Source organism: Dryobates pubescens, chromosome 1 (assembly GCF_014839835.1).
Source record: "Dryobates pubescens isolate bDryPub1 chromosome 1, bDryPub1.pri, whole genome shotgun sequence".
NCBI classification, from domain to species: domain Eukaryota; kingdom Metazoa; phylum Chordata; class Aves; order Piciformes; family Picidae; genus Dryobates; species Dryobates pubescens.
Window position 1 is genome coordinate 21,191,132 of NC_071612.1, and position 12,110 is coordinate 21,203,241.

At 42.2% G+C, this 12,110-nt stretch overlaps 1 protein-coding gene across 1 annotated transcript; it reads left to right on the forward strand.

The window, feature by feature from the left end:
• Positions 1 to 3,868: 3,868 nt before the first annotated feature.
• IP6K2 (inositol hexakisphosphate kinase 2) lies at positions 3,869 to 11,381 on the forward strand. Its single transcript, XM_009910033.2, has 5 exons — positions 3,869 to 4,334; positions 6,493 to 6,715; positions 7,534 to 7,709; positions 9,026 to 9,201; positions 10,597 to 11,381. Exons 1-5 carry the CDS (start codon positions 4,133 to 4,135, stop codon positions 11,092 to 11,094), a joined length of 1,275 nt encoding a protein of 424 aa, XP_009908335.1. The 5' UTR covers positions 3,869 to 4,132; the 3' UTR covers positions 11,095 to 11,381.
• Positions 11,382 to 12,110: the final 729 nt, after the last annotated feature.

Here is a 12,110-nt window from a genome sequence, read left to right on the forward strand (position 1 = left end):
TACATTTTCAGTGGTCATTGTCACACACAAATGAGATGTCTGTGTATGTCACTTCTTTTTTCAGATTTGGGTTTTAAATATCTTTTGCTGATGACCGTAAGAATGACATTGCTCAAGCTATTGTTATTGTGTCTGATGAGGTTTTATTTGCTTTCTTCAAGTTATGTCAGATTTTTCTCTTAAAATACATGTGGAGGAATAGTACATCTGCTTTTTTTGGCTTACGTGTCCTTTGAACAAAAGATTGTAGCCAAAGGCACTGAAAAGCACATTAGGAGGAAAAGGGCAGGGTACACTGAGCCTGTGTTTAGTATCTGGGAAATTTGCCTAAAACCAGCTGTTCTGGGCTCTTTCTTGCCCAAAGAGCATTGAAAACAAACTGGGTGTAGAATCAGAGGAAAGGCAGTAAAGAACTGCATTGTGCTTATGCTGGTCAGCATCAATGCCACTTGAAGCTATTAGTTTTAGGATTTCTGAGGACGTGCCACCAGTTTGACATCCTGATGAGATTGTTATGGAAGTAAAGTATTTATAAATGAAGCAGTGCAAAACTTTTTTGATGGGCGTTACGATTGTGCTCCAGGTCCTGTGGTTAATTCGAGTGGCAAGATTCCCAGTGTTAAGTAGAGCCAAACTGACAAACAAATCCTAATTGATTGTAGTGGTAATGTTAAAGCATGCAGCAGAAAAAAAGATCTTACTCATAAACTGTTTGCAAGGGAGATGAAATTTATTGGATGAAAACAAACTGAATTTACTAGGTAAACAGTGCTGCTTATCTTGAAAGGCTAAAATACATTAATTGTTCAAAGTGCAAGCTAAAACCTCTGGATTCATTAAAATGTAATTATAAGATTGTGAGGGCTTGCTCTTGCCTTCTTGAGCGTAGTTACTCTGTTCAAGTTATAAGAAAGCAGTAAATAGCACAAATAAGTTTGTTTGAAGGCTGTACGGCAAGGAACTTCTTGCTGACGCTGTTCTGCAGTCCTTTTGCACGCAGTTTTCTGCTGCATAGCTGTATGAATACAGCTTTTTCAGCAGGGGCCCGTTGCCACAAAAGTCTCGTAGAAGCAGAACATGTGGGAGTTACACTGGGGCTTTGGAAGATAAAAACAGGAGGAGAGCTTACTAATAATACAGGCACAGCAAACGCAACTTGCATGAATTTCTCCCGTTGGTAGATGCACGTTTGCCTGGTCACACAGGTGGGGTGCACTGTGTATAACTGTGTATAGATGTTCCTTACATTTTCTGTTTAAAAAAGCCCAGCTCTGCCTAAATATTTAATAAATGTTGGTTTTGTACTACCAAAGCAATAAAAACCTTGCTTTGCTATCCCTTGGAAGTTACACTCTGTGATGTGCTACCAGATCTTACTTTTCCAGGAAAAAGTGAAGTAGCATGAGTAGTACTGTCTGTTCCTGTGCCTTGCAGTTCCATTGTTGAGTGAATGTGGTGCTCCACATGCAAGTATTGGCTGGACCACTGGCATTGTAAAAGCAAACAGGATGAGCTGCAATTAATGAGCTCCCTGAAGATGTGTTGGGTTAACAAGGTGTTGTGACTCTGTTCATGTTGAAGGTTCTTCTGCTACAGAGTCATTCCTATAGCATAGATGTTTACAAGGCTGAGGTCCTGATGCAACTTTTCTCCAATGCAGTAGGACCCGGCCTAACCAGGTGTTTGAAACTAAGGGATGTTGCAAAGTACTTGCATAGTTTGTATTGCTGCAGCTGCCAATGAGTGTGTTGGCATCAGGGGTAATAAGGAAGGAAGCCACAGAGTGGTAATGCTGTCTTGGAAAAAGTGGCTCTTGTTTATCTGCTGTGGTGCTCTTAAAAGTGCCTCTGCCAGTCTAGAGTACTGTCACCACTGGATATTTTACATAGGTAACTGTGCATCCCAAGTAGAAGCTGTCACTTTTCTGGCTTTCCCCAGGACATTCCAGAACACTGGAGTTGGTGTTGGTTCTAGGAAATCATGATGAAAACTCTCAAGACTTGTAAAATCACTGGTGCATTATACAAACACAGACTGATGCTTAACATTTCTCTAATAGAAAATGGAAACCACTCTCAGTCACAGCTTACTTAGGAACTGATGTGGCTTGCTAAGTGTGTGTTTGGTGAAGGATTGAAGTATGTTAAACATCTGCTGGTAAGCCAGCATTGAATCTGAGGTGAAGAGCAGTGTGGCCTTGTGTAGAGTGGGTGGTTCTGTGGGGAGCCATCAAGCAAATATGTGGCTGTAGAGCATTGACAGTGCCACCTTCTGACTACTGCAGCTACAGTGGTGGGTTGGACATCCTGATGTTTCAGGTCAGGCTGAGATCCGCAGCTGTCCAACTGCCTGGGCACCACAGTAGGGATCAACTTGGCAGTTGTTAAGTGGTTTTTGGAAATAGCTCGTGTCCTCGGGGGAACTTGAGATGCTTTTACCTGTGTCTCCAAGTTGTTGAGTTGCTAACATTGAGGTAGATGAGAAACTTCTCTGGGCATGCAGTAGCTGTATTATGAAAAGTACAGGAAAGTAGTACAAATAGAGATTGAAAGTTTACTAATTTTCTCTAATCTTAAAATATAAATAAACACTCAGAAGAGAGTATTGCTTCTGGGAAATACTACTCCAGATTAAATTTTACATACTCTTGCTGAGGTGACCTGAGTTTTGTTTTCTGTATTACACTGTGTGTGCTTGTTTTCTTTTTAAAAAAGCTAACTGGTATGTAGTGAGTAAAACTATTGATCTGTTATCTTTAGGTGCAGTAAACATTCCAGGAGCTGGAGTTCAGTGGATCGATCTGTTGTTTCTTTAAGCAGTTTAGTAGTTTAATTCAATTAATGCCCTTAGGTACAGGGCATGCTGTAGGCGGTTGTAGTTCTGTTAAGTGCCACAGCCCTAAGCCCGCGGGTCTGTGCGTTTCCAGTTAATGTAAATCTGTTAAATATCTAAGAGGGACAAACAAAAATAGACCTGTGACCTAGAACACTTTGTAGTCTCTGTATTAAGTGCATTATTGTTAGTGTAATGATCTTCAGACAAAACAAGTATGAGGTTGTTTTTAGCTGCAAAAAGTTAATAATTAAAGCTCGGGTCTAAAATTAGAGCAACTGAACTTAAAATTTTGCTTTAAGATGGAGACCAAGACAGTCATGTTTTGTTCTTTAGCTTTGCTCCTTGGATTGCATATTGAAGTGCAAGCTGCGTGAAACTGGAGGCCGCATGTGTAGTCACAGGAGTGCAGCACCAGTTCCTTTGGATGGCAATGGATCCCCCCTCTGCCTGCCTTCCGCTCTGCTCGCGCAAAAATCAGTTCGTGGAAAATGGCTTATTAGCGTTGTGGTTTAAACTGAAAAGTTAGTGTCTGTGTCACATTTTAAATACCTGACGTCATGATGAATAAACCAGTGGAATAAGTGTCCAGCCTGGACATCGGCAGGTTTCTGTGGTTGCTGCCCTTGTCTGGAAGGCAGGAGTTGTAAACGCGGTGTTAATTGCGAATTTCTGGGACTGGCCCGGGATGTGCTGTTCGCCTTCAGCCAGGGCGGGATCGCTGGGAACGCTAGTGCGTCTGGCTTTGGGACAGACGCTGGAAGGCGTTTGGTGTAACTCGTCGGGATTTATCCTCAATGTTGTTTTAATTGGAAAAAGAAAACCCACCCCGACCCCAGCCTGAGCAGCCTCCAGTACTCCGCAGTCCCCGCTCTGCCTGCCTGTTCCCAGCTCTGCCCGTGCGCACGCGTGACTGGGCGGGGCGAGCGCGGGGAGCTGTACGCCCCGCCCCTCCAGGGCTCCCATTGGTTGAGGCCTGGAGAGGGCGTGGCGCGGCCGACCTGTTTGCCGGTGCCCCGCGCGGACCCGCAGTCGGCCGCGCAGTGAAGCGAGCGGCGGTTGTTCCGCCTCGCCCCGCTGCCCTCGGCTCGCTGTAGCCTCCGCCCGCTTTGCCGGCGGCACCAGCGCTCGACCTTGCTCACCCAGACCTCCGCGTGCGGCGAGACTGACGGCTGGGCGCTCTCTTGTGTTTTATTTTTTAACAGACTTTTGAACCGAAATAATACCGTCATATCTCGGAGGCTGGCGGCTCTGAACTGCTTCACTACTGTCGCCGCCTTCTGTCTAATGTGCTACAAGGATGAGCCCAGCATTTGGAGCTATGGAAGTGGAGCACTATTCCAAGGGAGTCCTGCTCGAGCCTTTTGTTCACCAGGTTGGAGGACACTCCTGTGTCCTCCGGTTTAATGACAAGACCATCTGTAAACCCCTTATTCAGAGGGAACACCAATTCTATGAGACTCTCCCAACAGAAATGCGTAAATTCACTCCACAATATGAGGGTAAGTTACCAAACCTTAGAATGGGGTTGGGCTTCTTGTTTTTGTAAACAAGTGTGCTATGCGCTCTGTTATCTCTGAAGTCTCTTCTGTGTGGAAGAGATTTTGGGGTTTTCTTTTCATGTATTTTGATGTTGTCTGAGGCAGGCTGTGGAGATGCAGGGTGGAAATGCTTGCCAAGTTGATGTTTGGGCTGACTAACAGCATTAGAGTAGAGCAGCTCTGCTGATGATAGCCCATGTATCTCCCTTAGGCACAGGTAAGTAGCTAACAGCTTGTGAATGCTTTCAGTAGTTCTCTGCTGCCTTTTTTTTTGTGGATTTCTACATGACTTTTTTTGCCACTTGTTTAAATGTCTGTTTACAAGAATTTGGTAAGACTGGTTAACAGTGTTTTGTGCAAGCTTAGTTGTGGTCTCTTGTGCTTGGATTTTTCCTCTGGTTCTCATTTTGATCACAATAAATACATGCTGGTAAGGTGTCTGGTTGAATATTTGCCGTGGTGTTTTTGCCATTAAGGAAATGAAAATTCATGGCATTTAGGTAGGCAAGGATCAAGTAGCCACAATTGAGGCTGAGTCAGATGTTATGTAGGAGTGGAAATTCCAGTTCTCCGAAGAATTGCACTAGCTAACAGAAACACGTTTCTTTCTCTCTGCTATTCCATCATCTATTGCCTGGTGATTAATAAATATGTCTGAAATGCTTTTAAAAATGGAGTTGCTTTTTAGAGCACATTGATTTTAACCACCATAAAGGTGATGAGGTTATGCTTAATGTTTGTGAAGCTGGCAGAAGACTTCAAAGGAGATGTTTCAGAGTTAATACTCGCTGCATGCTGACAGACTTTTTGACATCTCTAGCTGCGAGTTCTGTTGGACTGGAAGAAAATGTGGTCTTTGAATGATGCTTCTGCAATTGTAATAGAACAATTGTACTAGTGTATATGGCTTTCTGGGGAGCGTGGGGAGGGATTTAGGGGTAAGGGGCTTCATTTGGTCAGTCTCTGTTATTTTTTCCAGGATAAAGCCAAAGGCCATTTTCTAGCTGGCTCCCCCCTTTTTTTCCTGTTGTCCTTTCCTTTTGGCAGCAGGACTGTCAGTCAGAGCTTCTGCACATCCTGCCCCTGCTACTGTAGGTCTCGGAGCCGCCTGCCCAGCTCAGAAGTACCAATCTCTCACCAAGACCTCTCCCCTCTGGCCTAGTGATGGGCTTCAAGAACTGTGCAAACTGATTTGAGAATAAAGAGAGAGGACTACAAAATGAATTTAAAACCAGTTCAGACAATTGTTATGGTGTCTTCATTAACCATGAAACTTGCTAAGGCAGTACTGAGCGCATCTGTGTCAGAGTGCTCTGCTAAGACACTTAAAATGCAACGCAGTGCTCTAGAGACTCTTGAGGGGAGGATGAAAAAAAAAATGCTTTCAGAGTCCACCATGTTTCTGTACCACAAACAGATTTGTTTTGTATCATATTTTTATTACTTATTTTACAAGATTGCTGCATAACCAGTATCAATAAAATACATTCCAAAAAGGAGAAGAAAATGTATAATTAAATGTGGTGATTCAAAGTGGAAGCTTTTGGACTAGTTTCTGTTGTAATGTGACATTTCTCTCGTTTTGCTCTACATGCAAATCTTTTCCCCTGGGGATCTATTAACCAAATCTTGTTTGGATAAGTGGTTTTGTTTTTTTTTTTTTTTTTTCTTTTGCTGTCATGCAAAACTTAGCTTGTGGTGTGAGTTTTTTTTGTATGGAGGTCACTTTTCACTGCAAGATGTTAACAGATGTTTTACATCTCCCTTAGGGTCAGTCCAGTTAGGTTTTTTTAAATTAATAAAAGCTTTTATTAATTGAAATTGTCTCCTGTTATTATTTAATTCTTACTTGACTGCATCAGAGAAAGAAAAGATCCTTTTGTATCGTTGTTTTGTCAATATGATAAATTGTCTTTTGCAAGGTGTCATTTTTGTCTAGATCTTTTGATATTTGTTAGGTTGGCAGATGAGTTTTGGCCTGTGGCAAGGATAGAAACTAAGGACCAGGGTAAGAGAAAAAACTAAAAGTTGCTATATTCTTAGTGTAATACCGTACATTCTCTAAGGCTTGCTTGTCACTTCAGCAGTTCATAACTGTTTGTGCCCCTTCTCTCTTCAGGTGTGGTGTCGGTGAGCTTTGAAGAGGATGAAGATGGAAATTTATGTCTAATAGCATATCCATTAAATGGGGACCACGATAACTTAGAAAACTTAGACAATTCTGACTGTGAACCCAAAAGCAAGCTGTTGCGATGGACTAACAAAAAGACAATGTTGTTAGAAAACGAGAAGATATCTAAGGAATGGGTCCGGCAGCACAGGAAAGAGGAAAAAATGAAAAGGTAAGCTTGCTGGCTGGACCTAGAATGCAGGATGCTGAAGCATAATGTTATATGCTGTCAAATTTGGATCCAGAGAATTCTCCAGAACTCTAAACTTTCATTTTCTTTTCTTCTCTTATTTGCGTTTCCTGACATCTTCAGTGCAGACACCAATTTCACTACTGAACCTATGTGCTCAGCCCAGTAGCCTGTTGAGTCATTGCTTTCTTTTGCTTTGGTTTGTTTGGGTTGGTTTTTGTTGGTTTGTTATGTTTTGTTTGGTTTTTTTTCTTGTGGTGAGTTGAAAAAGGTTTCCCAATGTTATTTTTGAAGCTTAAAAAAAGCCACAAACAAACAAAAAAAACCCCACCCAAAAAACCCAGAGCAAAAGATCCTCACAAAACAAGCCAAAGTCAAAAAACCCCACATACCATTGCATGAATCCTGCTTTATGCCTATTAGTGACATTTCCCCCCGTGTTCATTTATGTTAATTGTGCCCACTTTGTGCTGTGATGTATTGTGCAAAAAACAGTGACCTTAGCAAAGAATAAATCTTAGAGCATATTGCTGCTGCTTGCATGACTTCTATAGAAGTTACACAGGTAAAGAATATATAAGTAGAATTATTACATGTTTTGTAATACACTTGACTATGTGCCAGTTCATGTTAATAAGGAAGAAAAGGTTGAAATACAACTGATGGGCAACTTGAGCACTAAAGAAGATAAAGCTTATACCAACTCTTAGTCAAAGTGAGCAAAGTAGTTTGTAAAGTTACTTTTAAAGTGCTCATTCTTCTACTTGACCTCTAATTTGCTGTATTGCTCTTTCTTGTAGTCACAAATTGGAGGAAGAATTTGAGTGGCTGAAGAAATCAGAAGTCTTGTATTACACTGTAGAGAAAAAAGGAAATGTCAGTTCACAGTTTAAACACCATAATCCTTGGAGCATGAAATGTCACCAGCAACAGTTGCAGCGGATGAAAGAAAATGCAAAACACCGTAATCAATATAGTATCCTTTCCTGAAAATGCCTCCTAACAATGGAATGAGTGGTGCTTTGGTTTTTATTTCTTGAAGATGCCAGATTAAAAGTACAGAGCAGGCTTAATTGCAATCCAGAGAGACTCCAAAGCCATGATCTAGTTGGTGACTTTGAAGGGATTGCCAGCACTTTCTAGAGGACAGGCTTTTACAGCATGTAATAAAATAGCCAGGCTGGGAAATTCATATAACTCAATTCAAATCTGCAGATTGTGGATTAGTGGCAGGTTTTATAGCACACTGTGCTTGGGGTCTTCCACATGAACAGTTTGCTAGCAAAAGCTTTCAAGGGACAAGAGTTTTGTCACAGTTCTGGTGTTGGTTATCTTAAAAACTAGCAGCATCTTTCTGGTTTCAGAAGCTTCTTAAATATAGAGGATATTGAAATGCTTTCACTCATCCGGTTGTAGTAGTCTCTATTTAGTAAACCTTTTTGATAAAGAAAAGAGGAATATAAGCTGTCACACAGGATTAGAGTATGAGAAAAAACAACAGTGACCACGTTCATGAAATCTGAACCACATGGTTTTGTGCTGTGGAACTGTAGGCAAAGATCTCTACCCTCTGCATTCTGTGGAGAAAAGATCTTGCTGTATGCAGGCTTGGATGCAACGATACATCCTGGAAAAATAAATAGTAATATGTATATACTTGGGTAAACACTCCTCTTGTGTGAGTTTTGGTGAATGGATTACTAGAATGCCTCTAATAGACTGTTCAAAACAATGGAAAGCATTTAATGGCTGGTATCCTCACCATCTCACTGCAGATGACTATTACATTACCTAAATTAGAAGTGTGTGGTATTTCTGGAGCACTTTCTACAGATGCTCTGAAGTGCTCTTAAATTGTGTTTTAGAGCTGGTGTGAAAATGATTCTGTTTTTAAATGGTAACTGAAGCACACAGACTCTTCATTTCCCACCCCCAAAAAATCCCTTACTCAGTAGGAAACACTTGATAATTTCAAGTCTGCTGCTGGATTACATTTCTGTGACCTTGTTTCTTTGGTTTTGGTGGGGTTGTGGGTTTTTGTTGGTTGGTTTGGGGTGGTTTTTTGTTATTATTTAATGTGGAAGTTCACCTGTGTAGAGTTCTCTAGAGACCAGCAAAAACCAATGAACTAGATCCCCACTCTGCTTTATGCCAGGTTTAGGGAGCTGTAATTTCGAATAGACTAAGATACACTGGGTACGCTTAAAGGTAAGACTGTAGCACTGTGAAATCTGTGATAGTGGCTTTAAAACCTGTGTGCCTCCTTGTGAAGCATGTTCCTTAACTAACCAGAATTCATTTTACTGGAGAACCTAACATCTCGATACGAAGTACCATGTGTGTTGGACCTTAAGATGGGAACCCGGCAGCATGGCGATGATGCTTCGGAAGAGAAGAAGGCCAATCAGATCCGCAAGTGTCAGCAGAGTACATCAGCTGTCATTGGCGTCAGAGTTTGTGGCATGCAGGTGAGGGGAAAACTAATTATGTGTCAGACTTGCATTGTTTTTTCGGGGGGGGGGGGGTTGGTTTAGCTAATGCAGTCCTCCCGCATGTTGCTTCTTGAAATGCTGTGCTTTTATGTCTTTCAGTGAGGCCAATGAGGCTTTGGGGTATTGCTTATCAGCTGAAGGTGGCAGCAGGAGCAACCTGCTGCATGTGCTCTGTATCAGTGAAGCTGTTCTCTGAGCATAAAGATAGCCTCCTGCACAGTAGCAGCAAATTAAAACTGTGTAGTAAAATTACCAATTCCATCAACGTTTCAGCATAGCATAGGAAACAGCTGAAAGGGGAGTCTGCCAGTACATGCATTCTGAGTAAAATGTGGAAATTTGCCAGAGTATTAAGAAGCAATAAGTTCTGTCTTGTAGGCCCTGGAAAGCCATAGATCCTTCACTGCTTAAAGTAGACTTAACTGCAAAGTGCAGACGAGAAGTGGCTTGATAAGACTTGTGATCAAATAAGGAGATAGAGTTGCATGGACTTTCACCTGAGTGTTTTGTTTACACGTTTCTGCATTCCTAGAGTGACAAATGGGAAACAGCTTGTTTGTTTTTAAGGCTTTTCTGAAGCCTTTCCTCCCATCCAATAGATTCCAGGAATGCCATCAGTGTTTGCTAGGACTTGTTCCACAGTATGATTTTTGGCATGTTTAGTATTCAGATCACTGTTTAACTTCGGGGAAAAACACAAGGCAGAAAGGGAAGTGTGGGGGCTGCATTTCTAAGCACAGTGTACTGGATTAGAAGTGAGCTGGGCCTGCTCATTGAGTCCACCTGCCAGTACAGACCTGTGCTGGAAAACAAGGGGGAACTTTGGAGGCACCTGCAATTCTTATGTGACCCAGATGTTTAGGTATTATTAAGCTGTGTGGTGTATAGATGGATAGGAAAGAGTCTTCTGTGGGAGTACCTATGGTGTCTTTAGATGCAAGGGATAATGGAGCACACTTTGGTTTTATATAGGAGTGTTTACTGTCACTTAGTGCCCAGCATTGTGGGAATCGGCTGGTATGCTTGTGAGCAGGGGCGTGTCAGGGGCTGAGTGAGTGGCTACACTGTAAGCTGTAGCTTGACTTTGTAATCTTGGATGCAGTTTTCCTAATCTCACTTAAACTCATTCTTACATTCCTGGTGGAAATCTAAACTGAAGAAATTTTCCATTTCCTCCTTGTATCAAGAGTTCCACAGACACTGCTGGATCTCTCATTAGCAGTTGTAAACTATACAAGAGCAATTTAAGTGAGTCTTAGGTCACCTTATAAAAGGTTTCTGTAGCATGTTTGTGTTCTCCCTCAGGGCTTCGTCACTCTCGCCAGCCATTTTAACTATTCCTTTTCTCTTGTCTTGTGTTCCTATACACAGGTCTACCAGGCAGGCACTGGCCAGCTAATGTTCATGAATAAATACCATGGAAGAAAACTCTCAGTCCAAGGATTTAAGGAAGCACTTTACCAGTTCTTTCATAACGGCAAATACCTGCGCAGGGAACTCTTTGAATCTGTTATCAAAAAACTGACTGAACTCAAGTCTGTCCTAGAGAAACAGGAGTCTTACCGCTTCTATTCGAGCTCCTTGCTGATCATTTATGATGGGAAGGAAAGACAGGAGGTTTCTGTCGATTCGGACCCAGAGGACTTGGAGGACCTTTCAGAGGAGTCTTCAGATGAGTCAGCAGGAGCCTATGCCTACAAACCGACGGCTAGTACTGTTGATGTCCGTATGATAGACTTTGCCCACACGACCTGCAAGTACTATGGAGAAGATAGTGTGGTGCATGAGGGCCAAGACACGGGTTATGTTTTTGGACTTCAGAATTTAATAGATATTATTAAAGAAATAAGAGACGAAAGCAGTGAATAAACAGTGTGACTGCACATGAGTAGAAAGCACTATTGTGACTCTTGGTATTCCAAAATTATTGGCCACTTTCTGGTGGTAGGAATCTTTACAGGCTCTGGAGGGGTGGTCCCATCAGAGTCAGACTTGTTTGGAGGGCATTTACTTACATTGGTGCTGGACCTAGCACTGGCAAATCTTGGTATCCTTATTTATTTTAACTTTCTTAAACATTCCATATTTGATTACTTGGATACCTCTGTTATCCCTGTATGTATACGTTCCAATAAAATTCTTTTTGTTCATTGTAAGCGATGTTTCTGTTGTTGCTGGTGGCAAAGGTGGAGCTCAGAACTTCCCAGTGCTGTAGTGCAAAAGCAGCATATGAACAGCAAGGCTTCCCTGCCTTGGCACACTGACTGTGAAGTAGCAGTTCTGCTCTGGGCCTCCTGTCAAGAGCGATGAGCGAGTCCAACAGAGAGTCACCACAGTGGCCATGGCCTGGAGCACCTGCCCTTTGAGGAGAGGCTGAGGCAATGAGGCCTGCAGGAGGCTGGATGAGAGACCTCCAGAGGTGCCTTCTAGCCACAATGATCAGACTGATAAGAGAGGACTTAAAGTCTCTTAAAATTTCTTATTTCCTAAACCGATTTCCTGTTTCAGGATCCTGTAAACTAGATCTTGTGCTATGTAACCCAGTTCTAGAGAGCTACTGGCATTTTTAATCTAGGATTAGCTGCAGTGGCAGTGACTAGGGGAGAGCTGTGGAGCCTGAAAGGTATCCTTAAGCAGCTTAAAATCTTCCTCGGGACAAATGGGCAGAAAGGAAATGTCAGTAAGTGAGAGAACAGTGAATAACTGAAACAAAGGGAGTAACTCCAAACCACTGGTGGCTCTGAAGAGGAACACTATTTACCTAACAATTTTTAGATAAATTACTTTCCCCACTTTGTGAAGCTTGAAAGTCATTGTGAGCATGCAGAAGCGGTGCTGAGGTAAGTGTGGGGATATTGTCACAGTTGCCCAGGATAAAACTGCAA